Source organism: Apus apus, chromosome 11, assembly GCF_020740795.1.
Source record: "Apus apus isolate bApuApu2 chromosome 11, bApuApu2.pri.cur, whole genome shotgun sequence".
NCBI classification, from domain to species: domain Eukaryota; kingdom Metazoa; phylum Chordata; class Aves; order Apodiformes; family Apodidae; genus Apus; species Apus apus.
Window position 1 is genome coordinate 9,674,409 of NC_067292.1, and position 15,161 is coordinate 9,689,569.

Consider the following 15,161-nt stretch of genomic DNA (forward strand, 5'->3'; position numbering starts at 1 on the left):
AAATGGGGTTTTTGTCTGTTTTGGTTTTTCTTTTTTCTAACTCTTCTTTTAAAAATTACTCTCTGGGTTTTGAAAGAGAGTTATGTCTTTTAGATGTGGTCCTTGCTGTAGCTCTCTGCCTTTTTCCTTAAAGTTTGATTTCCACAAGTCTTTGGTTTGTAGTGGCAGAAATTTGCCTACTCTTTGTGCTTTTGCCAGTGATGGTTGGCTGGGAGCACCTAAGACTACATGAGTGAGGGCTTTTATTGGTGCTGTAGTTCACTCTTTCATCCCAAGATTGAGATTGATGTTTCTGTCAGACACTGAAAGTCTTTCTTGGTATAAGGTACTCTAAAAATGTGTTACTTGCTTGATATAATACTGTTCAAATTTCTTCATCCCCACAATATGTTGCAAACTGTGTCTATTTACTGAGGTGTGGGTTTTTTCTGGGAAGCTAATAGTTAGAAGTGGATGTAAGCTTTACCCTTCTTTATTTTTCCTTGAAAAGTTAAAAAATACATATATGAAGAAATTTGCACCTAGAGATAAATTGTGTAAACCATGTCTACTGACTTTATCAACAGAATAAAAGTTGACTTCCTAGATTCTTATTTTTTGGTTCTCCAGTAGTTATAGGCAAGATGTTTCTCTGTTTATAGACCCACTTTAGCCTACAATGTATCCTGTCTAGGTTAAATTAATAAAATATATTCTGTAACCAACCTGGAAATTCTTGTGAAATAATCTGAGGAACTCCTGTTTAATTCTGAGAGAAACAGAGGAAGCACATCGCATGCTTTGCAGTGGTCTTGAATAAGGGTGAATCTCCAGATGATCCAGGGACCAACTTAACTGTTTTTTCCCCTTTTCTGTCCTGTTGATTGTGGAAAACTTAGGCCAGTTACACTTAAGCAGAACTTGATGGCACTGGCTGTTTTGTGTAGGAGGCCTGTTCTGTGAAATGTGTTGCGAGAAAATAATCTGAAAGTATTATCATTTACTTCCAGAAAGTCTTGGAAAACACTAGCCAATTAATTACAAATTACTATCAATTACAAAACAGTTCCTTTGGTGTTTTCCTAAAATATCTACACTCGTATAATTTTGTGAGTAGTTTTGTTGTTTATCTGGGTATGACAATTTTTTTCTCTATGTCTAACCCACAGGTAGTGCCTCCAAATATGGTGATGGTGGGTGCCAATAAATCCATGTGTTAATGCTCAACAATTAACAAAATCTCAAATACTGTATACTCAGAAATGTGTCTGGCCTAATGTTAGCATGTACATGTCTCTTACAGCTGCTTTAGTAAAGCTCTCATGTCATTGCCTCTGGTATGTTCATGCTAAATTCTGTTTTCAGCTGCTGGATTGTCATTATAGTTTACTTCTAATGAATATTTCTTCGTAATTTTATTCTGCTGACCCAGGCTAGACTGCTGAAAGTCACTGTACAGCTGTATACTCAAGTGGCTGTTTTTTCCATTACTCTTATCCATAAACTGCAGTTATTTGAATTCCAAACTGAATTGGATATTGGCTTTGGTCTGCTAGCAGGGACTCCTTTTCTTCTTTGAAATAAAATCTCATGTTACAGCCAAATAATAAAAAAGATACAGTATAAAGAAAAATGCACAGTGCTATTAATTAATTTTATTCTGTATTCTATAGTTCTTTATATATACTTCTTACTATTATTCTTTATTCTATAGCTGCTATTACTTTGTTCTCATTAGGTATGGTCTTGGTGCGCACGGATGCTGGACAGCTTGTAATGGTGCCTCAGCAGGCTCTGGCACAGGCTCAAATGCAGGCTCAAGTACAAACACAGGGGCAAGGTCCCACCAGCATCTCACCTAGACTTTCAGTGCCCACAGCTGGCCCTGTTTTTCGCCTATCAACAACTCAGGTATGTTTGGCTTGATTTTACTTTTGTGCAGTATGTTTTCCTCTGTCTTACATATTATTAGCTCATATGTTTTTGCAAATGTGTTTTCCTCCCCTTTTTTATTGTGAAAACAGGAAATGCTTATTCAAGTGCAGCTTATTTTCTGAGGCCTAGGAAGTTGGGGTTGTTTGTTTGTTTTTTGTATTTAAGAAAAAATCTGGTTTATAGAGTCTCTCAAGACCTTGTTCAGACTGTGAGATCATGAGAGGCTAGAAGGCTCAGCCTTAGCCAGAACTTAGTTTGGACTGTATACCACTGATTCAGTAAGCACCCCTTGTTCCTCTGAATTCAGAAGCATTGTGATATTCCAGCATTCTGAATGGATTCACAGGGTAGCTAGATTTCACTGGAAAGTAGAAAAGAGAAAGCCAAGCTCGTTCAATATAAGAATTTACAATACTTTACTTTTGTAAAACACTTTATTAAAAAGAAAGGTTTAGTTCTTCTGATTCACCCCTGGGTGTGATCTGTCTACACTTAAGGTTTTGGCTGTTATGACTACATTTTTTTTTTTATATGGATTGATAGGATAGAGTGCTTTCCTACCTCAGACTCTTCAGTGGAGAGTGTTTATTTTAACTTGGAACTGATTTATTTTCAAGGGTGAAGGTATATTGCTTTTTAAAGTACTTGGTAGGTTGCATTGGTTTAAAACTTTGTAGGGAGGCTTTTTAGCTTTGGGCCCTTTGGGGCTGGAGCTGAACTATCCTACTAAAACATAGAGGCCAACATTTTCGGGATTTTAGTACAGGGCAGCTGTGCCATAACAACAACAGGCAGAGTTTAAAATAGTTTTGCCTAAGGTCTTTGTTTGCAGAAATGTTAAGTAATTCTGAGTAGAAAGAGATGAAGAGATCAAATGGTCTTGGTAAGTTTTTAATTGGTTGTTGTATAGGTTGCTTGAAATAACTTAAACATGTATTTCCCAGTGTTTAACATTTGTTTACTGTACCATTATATGTTTTGTACATTGCACCATATTTATATTCTAAAAGATTATTAAGTTCAATTCAAAACTGAAAACAGTGTTAGATTTTTCAGAATAGAAGGAAGACAGAATAAAATTTGAACCATAAAAATAAATTACTAGTATGAGGCAATCTAAAACACAAACTAGCCAGCTAGAATATAAGTTTTAGAAATGCGTGTCACTAGGAAGATTGTAGCTCAATGGAATGTAGCTCAGGAAACACATAAATAAAAGCCTGGAAACACCTGAAGGAGTTAATGCTCTCAGAAGAGAGATAAGTGCAGTATTGGATGGAATTAATAAAAAAGTCTTTGCAGAAAAGTCAGCCATTTCATGCTTAAATATGTGATGTCTGGAAGGATAAGAAGACTTGTAAAAGCCTTTAAATGTAAATCAGGAAAAATAAACACAGAGATAAACCCATATTAACTTCTAGTTGTTTGTTTCTACTAGTTTGTTGACAACAAAAATCCAGACAAGTTCTTTTTTTCAGTTTTTATGTCTATCTTTGGGTTTTTTGGCTTTCTCTGTAAACAACTACTATCAGTTCTTCAGTAGTGACTACAAGGGATCGTACAGCACATTCTAGGAGCAAATCCTGAGACAAGTGCATAGCATAAATGCAAAACAGAAATTGTGGGGTGGGACTGTGCCAAGAATATGATCTCAGTCTGTTAAAATGAGTACGTTTTAGCTGCTTTTGTTTCATACTGTTAGTTTTCATGTAAATTCAACTGCTGTGGCCAGCATGCAGAATTAAAATTCAGAGTGGAAACATTAATAGCATATTGAATATTAACAAACTGTAGTTTTAAAACTTTTGAGAAATACATATTTCTTGTACATAGAATCTTAAACATACAAAAATGCTGTGCATGTTCAGTCTTTATTATAAGGCTGGAGTTTGGATCTCAAAGTCAGCCTTAAGATGTGTGCACAGCACACGTTGTGAGTTGATCATGTTGCCCTCAGACAGCTGTTCTCTACTTACATGAAGCAGTTAAGTTTGCAGAAAGAGTATAATCTGACTGGCTGGATTTTTATAAAAATAAACAGGATACTGCATGTTCATTCATTTGTAGAGATACCTAAAATTTGATGGAGTTCAAGTATTAGAAAGATGTAATGTTTTTGTGCAGAGTTCTGCCTAGGTAAATACCCCACTGCGTTATAGATACTCCTTTACACTTGTTAGTGCTAAAAAGCTGAGAGAGAGTAGAGGAAACCAGCAACCTTATTAATGATAAATGTCCTACAGGATGCAAAAGTTTTATTATTTTAGTGTTGCAGGATTAGAATAATCATATTTTAGCTTGTCAGGATTCATCGCATTTGAAAGAGCTTTGTGGCAGCTGCCTAGACTGTACTACATCAGTTCCTTGTCTGTAATTAACATGGATAAGAAATAATTAATGCTAACTTTTGGGAAAAGTACATGGAACTTCCATGACTCAGTCTGCAGACCACAGGCACTTCTTTCATTTTCACAGTGCTTATGCTTTGTATTTTTTTGACCCTAGATGTGCTAAGAAGTGGAATTTTGTTGTACTGTGAACACATTCAGTGATAATGTTTTTTGAAAAAACATATTTAATGAAATAAAAATTATTTGGATGTTTAAACCAAATGTTGATTTGAGTTAACTGTGCATAATTTTAATTGAAAAAATTCTCTTCATTATTTTAGTTGCCTTTTAATTTTTGATTGACATTAATTTTAACTGAATATTAAAAAGTAATTAATGTTGCCAAGTGTCATATTGCTTGCATTACTGTAGTCTTCAGAGCAAATGAGTAAATTTGGAAGTCTTTAAAAACTGATTATTTGGATTGCATTAGATTTTTCCCTCCCTATCTTGTTCTGAAGCTTATACTTGTGAAATTATGAAAAATAGGTAGGTGCTGCCATCTAGTTTTTCTTTGGTGAGTTTCTTTGTTTATCTGCATTTTTCATTCACACAGTTTAAGGCTTTTTATGCTTTTGATGCAGATTTTGTTTGTGGGTTTCAGTATCTTAATAACCAGGTTTACATCCATAACCAAAAAGCTAAAAATAAATTATTTGAAATTATTTTAAATTAAAATTATTTTATGTTATTTTAAAATTCAAGTGCTGCAGTACAACAAGAATATAAAGTGAGTATTGTACAGGAAGACCAGTGTTAGCCTGGCCTATAATATATTATTGTGAAGTATTTGTTGTTGGAACTTACAAATCAGGTGAAATAGTGTATGTTGGAATTTTCATGAGTGCTGCTGAAGATGGATTGGTCTTAGAGTTGGCTAAAGTTCTTGTTCAAATTTTATTAAAAATCTGTTTTCCAGTATTGTTTTATATATTTTTAGGATCAGAAAAGGCTGTGTAAAGTTTGAATGTTTAGTCCAAATATTTAAGCAAAAAAGTGGGCAACTTAACAATTCTTCCGCTTCAAATATGATAACCAGTCACTTGAGTTCTCTTCCCACTGCATAAATAGTCCAATCAATATAGATGGATGTTTTTTGTGTTTTGACCTTCACTTTCTGTTAAATTTCACTTTACTATCCCTTCTTAAACTGAAAAAGAAGTCTTTTCAAAAGTGCTGAATAACTTGCCCTGGAAGTGGCTGCATTTTTTGCTATGAATATGTTTGATACAGAGAACAGCAGCTTAGTCTTTGCCATCACATGTGATGTTGAGAGCAGTTCTCTGATGTTTCATAAGTTATTCTCCTTGCTCAAGCTGCACCTTTCAAATCTGAGATATTTGTGATATGCCTGTGTTTTCAGCAGTGCTTATATATTTTTATGACATCTTTTAGTTTTTGTAATTTTATTTCTTGTTTATTGATCTTTTTTTTGTTTTTCCACAGCCTTTCTGCTTTTCTGAAATTTTTTTTTTTTTTTTTTACTCATTGCAGAAATTTTAAGGAAGTTCATAAATCTTTGTTGTTGCCTGAGATGAATTACCACTATTATCATGTAAGATATTCTGTACTATTTCTTTTGTATAGGCAGTTTTTGGGCTTGTTGTGCAATATTCAGAAGACATTTGTGTTAGCTGGGCAGGTAGGTTGAAAGGCCAGAGGATGTAAATGTGTGGTCTTGGCTACTTGAACCACAAAACCATTTTCCCTCCCTCCTTTTGTAGCGTGTGGATCTTTTCTGTATAAGCAGATCGTAAGTTCTTGCCACTTGCACATTCTACTGTATACATTTTCATAGCATTAATTAATCCTTTAAAGCTTCGTAGAAAACATTCAAACATTAGGAAGGCTGTAAAATTAAACATGCAGAGATGAGGAAATACTCTAAAGAAGGTTCCTAACAATCTAATAGTGGCTGCCATGTGCATATGGATTATGCTGCATGACCACATACTACTTTTATTTTTAACTTCTACAGTGTGTAGGCTGGACAGTCTTAATTAATGAAGAATAATTTAATTTTTCTTCTCCAATGTTCAGTGGCTTGCTCCAGGCTTTTTTGCTGCATATTATCTAAGCCCCCTTCTGAAGTGGGAATTAATAACCAAGCAGGTTCTTTTGTGAAGCTTATCCCTATAACAACTTTCTCAACAATGCTGTTAAGGGGATTATTAGCCTCTTCTTATAAGTAGAAGACAGATCTGAATTGTGTCTATTTAAAATATTAAATTAAAGATACTTGCTATTTTTGTTGTTGTTCATTTTGACTTACATTGTCTTCAGTTGTAGCCGTGACCACTCCTGGTCCCAAACCCCACATTTGAAGTTGTCCAGTCATAAATATATTGCATAATAGTATTGATTGCAATAGATTATCCATATTTGCATGCAGCACAAACACTGAGTAATTGAGGCAGGGGTAGAATCTAATTATAGAGCCAAAATTCAGCTGCTTCTTATCCACTAGATTCTTTGGATTAATCCTAGTGATTATAGATGGACCAGCCACTTCACTGGAGAATGGGAAGGTGCTTTGACAGTGGATTATATAGGTATTTGCTTACACCAACAGAATACTGCTCCTCTGCCTATCTTGTCTAATTGCCCTCAGCCCTGTGTCTTCCTCCCTTGTTGTTCTTCTAGTTTGTGAACCCAAAAGGGACATCACAAATTTGAGGAATGCAGCAGCATCTCCCTGCTTTGGGTTCTGGTGCTTGACTCTAGTGATTGTGTGGTATGTCAGAACTGTGGTGGCAGTGAAGGTTCTGCCTCTGTTGGCTGACTTGTTAAAGATTCTGCCTCCAGTAATTTTCTGCAATTGTGCACAAGTGTCAAGTTTTTAAAGGGTTAGTATTTACACTATATTTTTATCAGAGTGCAAAAATCAAATCCCTGACATACAAGTTGCTCTTAAGTACATGTTCCAGGTGAAACATAACCATAATTGAGAGGCAGTCAGTAAGTATATTAAGTTTCTCCATGAACTCTTCAGAAATCTGACAGAATTTAAAGTATCAGAAAACCGAGTTTGGTAGCAGAGAGTGTTATGATACCTTGATAGTAAGTAGAGCTACCAGCCATGCCTGTGAGAAGGTTGTATAAATTAGTTACTCTAAAATGAGGTAGCAGATGTGGCCTATGCTTCTGCCAGTGTCTGCAATCCCACTTCAGTTTTCTCATTGTTAAATGCTGTCTTTCATGGTTTGAGGCATCAGGATGTCTTAGAATGGCCTATTTTGTTTTTGAGAAGTGTTCCAGATTCATGGTTAAAAAAAGATGAAATTGAGTTTTATCTTAGACTTTGCAAATTTAAATCTAATGTTAAAGGTCATGTTTTGCTAAAATTGAGTTTTGCATAATGCCTGTCAAGCCCATGTATTGGAAGACGCAGAAGGAGGTGTCACAATGTGTATCGTAATAAACTTGCCTCTACTTCTGTGTTAACATTTGTTCAAATGCTATTGATGTATTTTCTTTCTTTCTTCCTTTTGTGATCAATAATGGTCAGGTTGATTGACAGGACTGATAATGAAATTTTATGTGTGACATACTTGTCAAAAATAAGCTCTTTTGCTTTGTAGTGCAGAGACTGTGCTGCTTGGTACCCCGAGTGTATATCAGTAGGTGGTACTGCAGTGCAAAACAGGTATACCACAGACCTGCTTCAAGGATTATGATTTCAAGGATTATGATTTATGTAAAATCAGTGTACTCACCTGTGGCAGTTTGGATTGCCTTGATTTTATGAAGCTGTGAATACACAATGCAGTCCCAAAAACTGGTATAGCCCTGCCTTGGCAGTGACAAATGATCTGTGGATATTGTGGGATGCTTTCTTTGTGTTTGTGGCCTACTTTTTTTAAATGCAACCTCGTATATTCCTTCAAATATAGAGCTTGTGGTGTGCAGCAGGTATAATGTGATTTGCTCCTCTTTACACCTCAAGCTCTGCCTCTATTCATGTGTCCAGAGTTCTGAGGGGAAGCTCTACTTAGGAAAGCTAGGATGTAGTTATTTAGGGAGTGGATTTCCAGGGCATAGAATAATTCCATACTGACTTCTTATATGAAAAATTATAATGTGCACTGATTGCCTTTGTGGAAGTGACTTCCTGCACCCTGAAACTGGAGTCTCTTGCACTGCCATGAAGATGACCAGAAGGCTGGAGCACCTCTCTTAGGAAGACAGGCTGAGAGAGCTGGGATTGTTCAGCCTGGAGAAGAGAAGGCTCCAGGGAGGCCTCTTGGTAGCCTTCCAGTGCCTGGAGGGGCTACAGAAAAGCTGGGGAGGGCAGGGTCTTTTTACAAGGGCGTGGAGAGATAAAACAAGGAGTAATGGTTTTAAGCTGAGAGAGGGTAGATTTAGATTAGACATTAGGAAGAAATTCTTCACTGTGAGGGTGGTGAGACGCTGGCACAGGTTGCCCAGGGAAGTCTTGGATTCCCTGTCCCTGGAAGTACTGAAGGCCAGGTTGGATGGGGCTCTGAGCAACCTGATCTAGTGGGAGGTGTCCCTGCCCATGCAGGGGGTTGGAACTAGATGTTTTTTAAGGTGCCTTTCAACCCAAACCATTCTATGATTCTCTTCATGACTTGTGCAGGCAGAATAAACCTTGGGACATCCCAAAGGGAGATCCATTTTGAAATCCTTATTTTCACAGTAGAACTCTGCTGTGCTCCACTCACAATTTTTAACCTCTCTGTGTAGACAGAGCCAGCTCAAGTCAGTGTACGGAAGGCTATCTGAAGCATTCTCAAGTGTCCCCATGGAGATTGGTAGGAGATTATGTATTGTCTTAATTTGTGTTCTAGTTTCCTGCCTGTTAATGGCTGAGTACAGGGAAGAAGTCTCTTAAACATTACTTTCATATCTTTAGGAAATGTAAAAATATGTGATGTGTCTAATAAAAAATAATACAGTTACATCTGAAAATGTATTCCTTTGTAAGTCTCTCTGGATAACTTTGGAATTCAATAGCATCATACCAAACGTTAGCAATTTTTCTTTAAATAACATAATAAATTCCTTTAGATTGTTCCAGTAGGAACTTGACACAATAAGTTATTAATTTTTTATCTAATGTTGATAATTTTTGTTTTCTTTTTGATGGCTTTCTCATGAGATCTGTTTACAGATCTCCTTTCATAGCAAACACAGCTGTTTGTTTCTAAATAGTTTTTATCAGTTTTTCTTGAAGTATTTGCTTTGGGAGTCTTTACAGTGTCTCCTGGCAACATGTAGCTGTCATTTGCAGATTATTTCCATGTTGCTTAAAAATTTCTGTAGGCTAGTACCTTGTTAGGTTTCTCATCAACTCATTTGGTACTTACCTTTTTAACATTTATGAGCTTTGGAGCCATGTTAGTCAACAGTTGCATTACTTTGTTTGCAGTTCTTTGGTAATAAAGCTTTTTCTTCATACCTAACACACTAATATATTTTACTGCTATTTTGTATCAAAGGCTTTTGTCACTATTGATGTTTAAAACTGAGGGTGAATTTATTCTTCATGTTGCACAGTTTGGTCCTGTAGTGTGGTACAGTGGAATACTGTGTGTGGAATGTGTTGCATACTTAGTTGGTTAATGTGCTGTTACGATACTGAAATGTTATGTTTCAATTGTATGAAGTTTTGTTGTCAAGTATGTCCCTGTGATGAATTGAGGGCATTTATTAGCTGAGAAAAATTCTCTAGCTAACAGTCTGAGCTATGTATTTGTGGATTTCTGGCTGCAGATCTTTCTTGGAACTGAGTGGCTGCCAGATGTTTGCCTGGTTAGCTGCTTGCTTTGCAAATCCTCACCTCTGGAAGCATATACTGACGGGAAGAGGGGGCAGATAAAACAGGCACGCAGTAGTTTTAGGTTGGAAATGCCAATTATAAGCAAATTAACAAGATACACAGTTTTTATATTTTTAAATTCAGACATTCATCAGGTAAATGTAGTCCCATTCAACCAGTATCTTAAGGAATTTGAAGCAAGTGATCTTCTTTACAATGGGTAAAAGAGGTATGGCATTTAAAACCAGAAAAAGCTTACATGATCCTTCTTCCAAAAATCTAGACAACTCTACCTATTCATGATTATACTCTTCATTGCCCCTAGGCTGTCTTGATGTGGAAGACATCCCTAGTTAAGATCTTACAAATCTTGAAAGCTATAAAAAAAAAACAACAAAAGTTTTGTTTAGATGTAAGGTAGATTTTTTTTTTTTTTTTTCCACAAGTACAAAGATCAATATCTAGTAGATGATGTTGCTGGACTCATTGGTAAGGAATGCTTGGGGCTTCGAATGCCTGTCTGGGCTTCTGTTCCTTTTGGAAATTTTTAAGTATATTTGTTCTTTGAAGGAGTATTTTTATGGAGGTTTAATAGATAATTTAAGAATATAAAATAAGCCATTCTTTATAACAATATCAATTACAGAGACCTATAACTTAAAATGTTAATCAGGGAAAATTGGTTTTATCTTGTGAGAAATATTGTTCATGACTGCAGCCACTTAGAAAATTTGTGTTTTGTAAGTATGTTTTGAATGCATATTTTAATAAATGCAAGTTAGAGACGAGTGGAACCTCCATTTTTAATAACAAGTGGTTCTCTTCTTGTCATAATTGCCATATTGTGTGATGTATTTCTTCCATAATGGTATTTACATTCCTGTAAAGTTAAACAGCAGCTTTCCTGGGGACATTTTTTATTCCTAAAGCTTATCTTTTTATATGATGGTAAGAGATTTCAAAGTCCTCCAGTTTAAGTCAATTACAAGAACAATTGTAATGTTTGCTGCATGAGACAAATTTACTGAGTTGCAGAGTATGGTGCTGAGTGAAAGGCTGCAAGCCAGTCATTTTCTGTTGTCTGCACTTAGCATTCCAGATGCTGTGTGGTTATCAGAGTGTGTGTTCTTTGACAAATATTATCAAAATGCTTAGACCTTGCTTCTGTGCAAGTTAGTGTCTAGATAATTTAATCTGAAATTATTTTGAAAATAGTTTTCTGCTTTCTGAATTTTCTCTCTGTATTAATTTTCTTCAAGAAAAAGCACTAGAAAAGTCCAGATCCATGTATCTGTATGAGAAGTATCTTTTAGGAAAAATCTGTCATTAGACATAAACCTTGGTTTTGCATTATTAGTGAATATATATATATATTTAAGAACATATTAATGGTTGTGCTTTTTTTCAGCATTAAAAATGATCATTCTTGTGGTCACTATTAATAAAAAGTCTCAGAGATCAAGTGACTAAGGAGAAAAAAATAAAATGCTTATTTTTCCTTTATTAGCAGCCAACTTCTGTAGCCACATCTACTGTTCGCCTAGGACTTCCCGTGCAAGCCAAAGTTGTTCAGTCTACTGCGACACCTGCAAGTGCTGCATCTGCTGCCACTCTGCCAGGAGGCTCTATTCTTTCCCATACCACAGTAAGTAGCAAGAATATGAAAAGCAAAATATAAGTGAAGAAAAGGATGTTTGTAGCTGCATTTTTTTCAAGAGTGAATGTTAATGTTCGTATGTTTGCTTTTTTTTGTTTGCAAACATAATCCCAGAAATTGATGTGGATGTGTAGTTAGGCTGTGTTGTGCAGGTGCTGAGGGATGGCCTAGGCCTTATTTTCTGCTGTTTCCTAGATGATAAACAATGTGGAGTTCGTATAGATTTGTTTTTAAGCTTTTTGTTTTTTTAAGAAATAACTTAAATCAGTTAGACTCAGAAATACTGTGTCAATGGTGGACACTGGGGGTGTTTGTCCCCTCTTGAGAATGTGGTGTCTGCTGTGTGGTCACCAGTGCCACAGGATCTACGGTAGCACTTGTGGCATCAGGTTGTAGGTGCCTGGGCCAGCATATTCTGCATCTGTGCCCAAGCAAAGCTCTGCAGTCAGGCTGGGTTGGGAGCTTCGACTCAGAACGTTACACTTCCTGGCTGAGCTCTCTAGCTTCTTCAGTCCCATGTGGTGTTCCTGTCTGAGACTTTTTGGCACTTGGAAAGGTGGAATATTAGGTCAGATAAAGTAAGAGAGCTGCACTGGATGGTGGGTGGGATAGTGATGCAGTGCTCTGTGGAGCCTGATAAGGTTTTCAGCATTCTGAGGCTGAGGGGTGTGCAGCACGGTCTTTGCATGTGGCCCAACTAAGTCCAGAACAGTTCTGTTTGCTAGAGCTTCGCATTAGTGCAAAAGCATGTGCGTTGCTGCTCGGTTCAGGTTAGGTTGGGAAGCTGTATTAATGCGTTGCTGTCACCTGAGCCTGAGCTGTCACTGTAACTGTGCTGTAGATCATTGTAAACCTCACCACATGACCACAGATCATTGGGAATTGACTTGTTTATATGAAGGGCTAAGTTTACAGAAAGTTGAGTTACAGAAGTCACATCATCATGTTGATCTTAAAGGGCTGGATAATAGAAACTAATTATTTAGTGGTACTTTTTTTTTAAATAAAAAAACCTGTTCAGTAAAGGGTGACAGAATCAGGGTTATTTTGTCACTAAGGGTGTATTTGAAAGGAAGGAAGTTTTTCATGTTTTCAGGGTTTCAAGAAATTTATGGTTGAGTAAAATAATTAAAAGAAGATAATTACCTGTTAATAGGTATCAGTAGCTACAACGAATGCTCAAAATTTATTCAAGACAACAGTAGCAACTGGAACATCAGCATCTCAACAACCTGCAGTAATTACTGGTGGTCAGACTCAAGCTTCAGCACAAAACCAGGGTCAGCCTCGGCTGCCACTTCCACCTCATACAACAGCACAAGTACCAGCACAGCCCCAGGTCATTCCAAGCTCTCCTGTACCTGGAACTACAGTTGTATCACAGGTAAGCTTTAAAAGATTAGATACTTGGTTTTCTTAGTACTTTATGAAATTCTAAAGTCTATTCAGCAGCAGAAAACTACTTCTTCATGCAAACACACTTCTGATAGAACAAATACATTACAAACAAGAAATCCTTCCCCTCATTTCAACTAAACGGGATACAAATTTTGAGAGGGAGGAAGAATACTCATGGTCAGATTCCCCCATCCTGCCATGTGTGTGTCAATAGTGAAAGAACTGTCCTGTAGACAGAACAATCAGGCCTTCAGTCTATGGACTTCATTATTAACATGTTGCTGGGCCTCAAAACTGGTTACACTGAAGTGTAACACTTCTGTTTCTCAAAGTAATTACATCATTTTAAATAATGCCTTGAAAAAATGAAAGCATCTGGTTTTGTACTGATGAAGAAGCTATTAGATACAATGTTTTCTAATTTGATGTTACTGCTATATACAAAAACATGCTGAATCAACATTTAACAAATTGAGATAGCTTGAGGAACATTGTCCATTGTATATTTGCCATCTCAAAGGAGAATGCATCTCCAACAAATTGTTGTGTTAATTTTAATATTGAAGGTTATTTTTATCAAAACAGACGGTAAAATAGTAAATATATTTCTTTCATTGTTGTGTTTGGTTTTTTTTTAGTATTCGTTAGGTATGATGTTCAGTTACATAAAGAAGTAAAAAAAATGTCAGGTAATGAGCAGCAATAGTAAAACAGCAGCAGATGTATTTCAGATATGTCCTGTCTGAATTAGAACAATTTCATATTTTTCCCTATTTTTAGTGATCGTTGCATGCATGGATCCTGTTTGGAAAACAGCATAGGTCTGATACTTGATTTCTTTGGCTTTTGCAGGAAATGCAAGAGAATGTGAAAAAATGTAAAAACTTTTTAGCTACTCTTATAAAACTCGCTTCTCATAATTCGCCGTCTCCAGAAACATCCCGTAATGTGAAAGCTCTGGTTCAGGATTTGTTGGTAAATATTTAGTTATCTTTAATTTTGTCAGTTATCTATTAAGTTTGTTATTTACATATGCTGATGTTAACCATTTATTTTGCTATAATGAAGTTGAAAGGAGTTGAGCTGCATTTCAATGCAGCTCTGTATGACACATATCCTCAAAACTCTGTTAAAGGTAGGGTTTCTCCTAGTTTCTGAAAGGGGAAATTAAAGTGTTTAGCATGCATCCATCAAAAACACTCTTGTTTGGATATTATTTTGGTGGTTTATTTAGAAAAATAGGGTAAAATACAGGATTTTGCCTTAAGGATTCATTGTTTCTTTTTCTCCAAACCATGGTGTTCTCTGAAACAATAAGAAGCCATTAAATGTTTTCACCACAGAGTGAATATAGAAATATGCCTCCACAATGGGCTTTAGAGTTTTTAGGACTGAAGGAAAAGTATTTTGCTGCTGTTGCCAAGCAGTTCTGCAGAGAGATGCGCCTGCATGGAGCCTTAACTGCAAGTGGATTTCAAGAGACAAAGCTAGACAGGGTTGTTGGGCCCTAAAAGCGTCTGACTTGCTGTAGTCTCCAGTGCAACAGATGTTTCAGTGACTAGTACAAATGTGTTGCACACAGACATTACTATGGAACTAGACAAGTGGATAAGCTTGTTAAAAGATATTATAGTCTATGAAGAACATGTATTTTAAAATAGTTGATAAATATAGAGAGATTTTTAATTCATTGACAGAGAAATCTGTGCTTTAGACAAGCCTAAGGTGTTTTCAAGTATGAGCCATTCAACAATAATATGCTGTGGTTCCAGAAAAAAACTTGTTTTAACTTCTGAAAACTAAGATTAACTAACTACTTATGATATCTTAAAGTAACGAGACACATACAGTAAATGTATCTATCAAAGGTTTGTTTGGTTTCATTTTGTATTTGTTCTGTATCAGTCTGGAAAAGCTAATTAATGTTTTTATTACAACCTGAGATTGTACCTAATTATAAAATGCACTGAAATTGTAGAGTTTTCCTGTGGTAATTATTGAATAAACGATTGAATATGTA

The 15,161-nt window shown here is 36.1% G+C and overlaps 1 protein-coding gene across 2 annotated transcripts in view; it reads left to right on the top strand.

Annotated features, from left to right (window-relative positions):
• LOC127389193 (transcription initiation factor TFIID subunit 4-like) overlaps window positions 1-15,161 on the top strand; it is a 136,831-nt gene that overhangs the window by 3,202 nt on the left and 118,468 nt on the right. Inside the window, exons 2-5 of one of the 2 annotated variants that reach the window (XM_051629461.1) lie at window positions 1,718-1,890; window positions 11,594-11,731; window positions 12,900-13,127; window positions 13,994-14,116. In XM_051629461.1, coding sequence (XP_051485421.1) covers window positions 1,718-1,890; window positions 11,594-11,731; window positions 12,900-13,127; window positions 13,994-14,116 — 662 coding nt within the window. The remainder of the gene's footprint in view (window positions 1-1,717; window positions 1,891-11,593; window positions 11,732-12,899; window positions 13,128-13,993; window positions 14,117-15,161) is intronic. The other variant, XM_051629462.1, reaches the window with a different exon arrangement.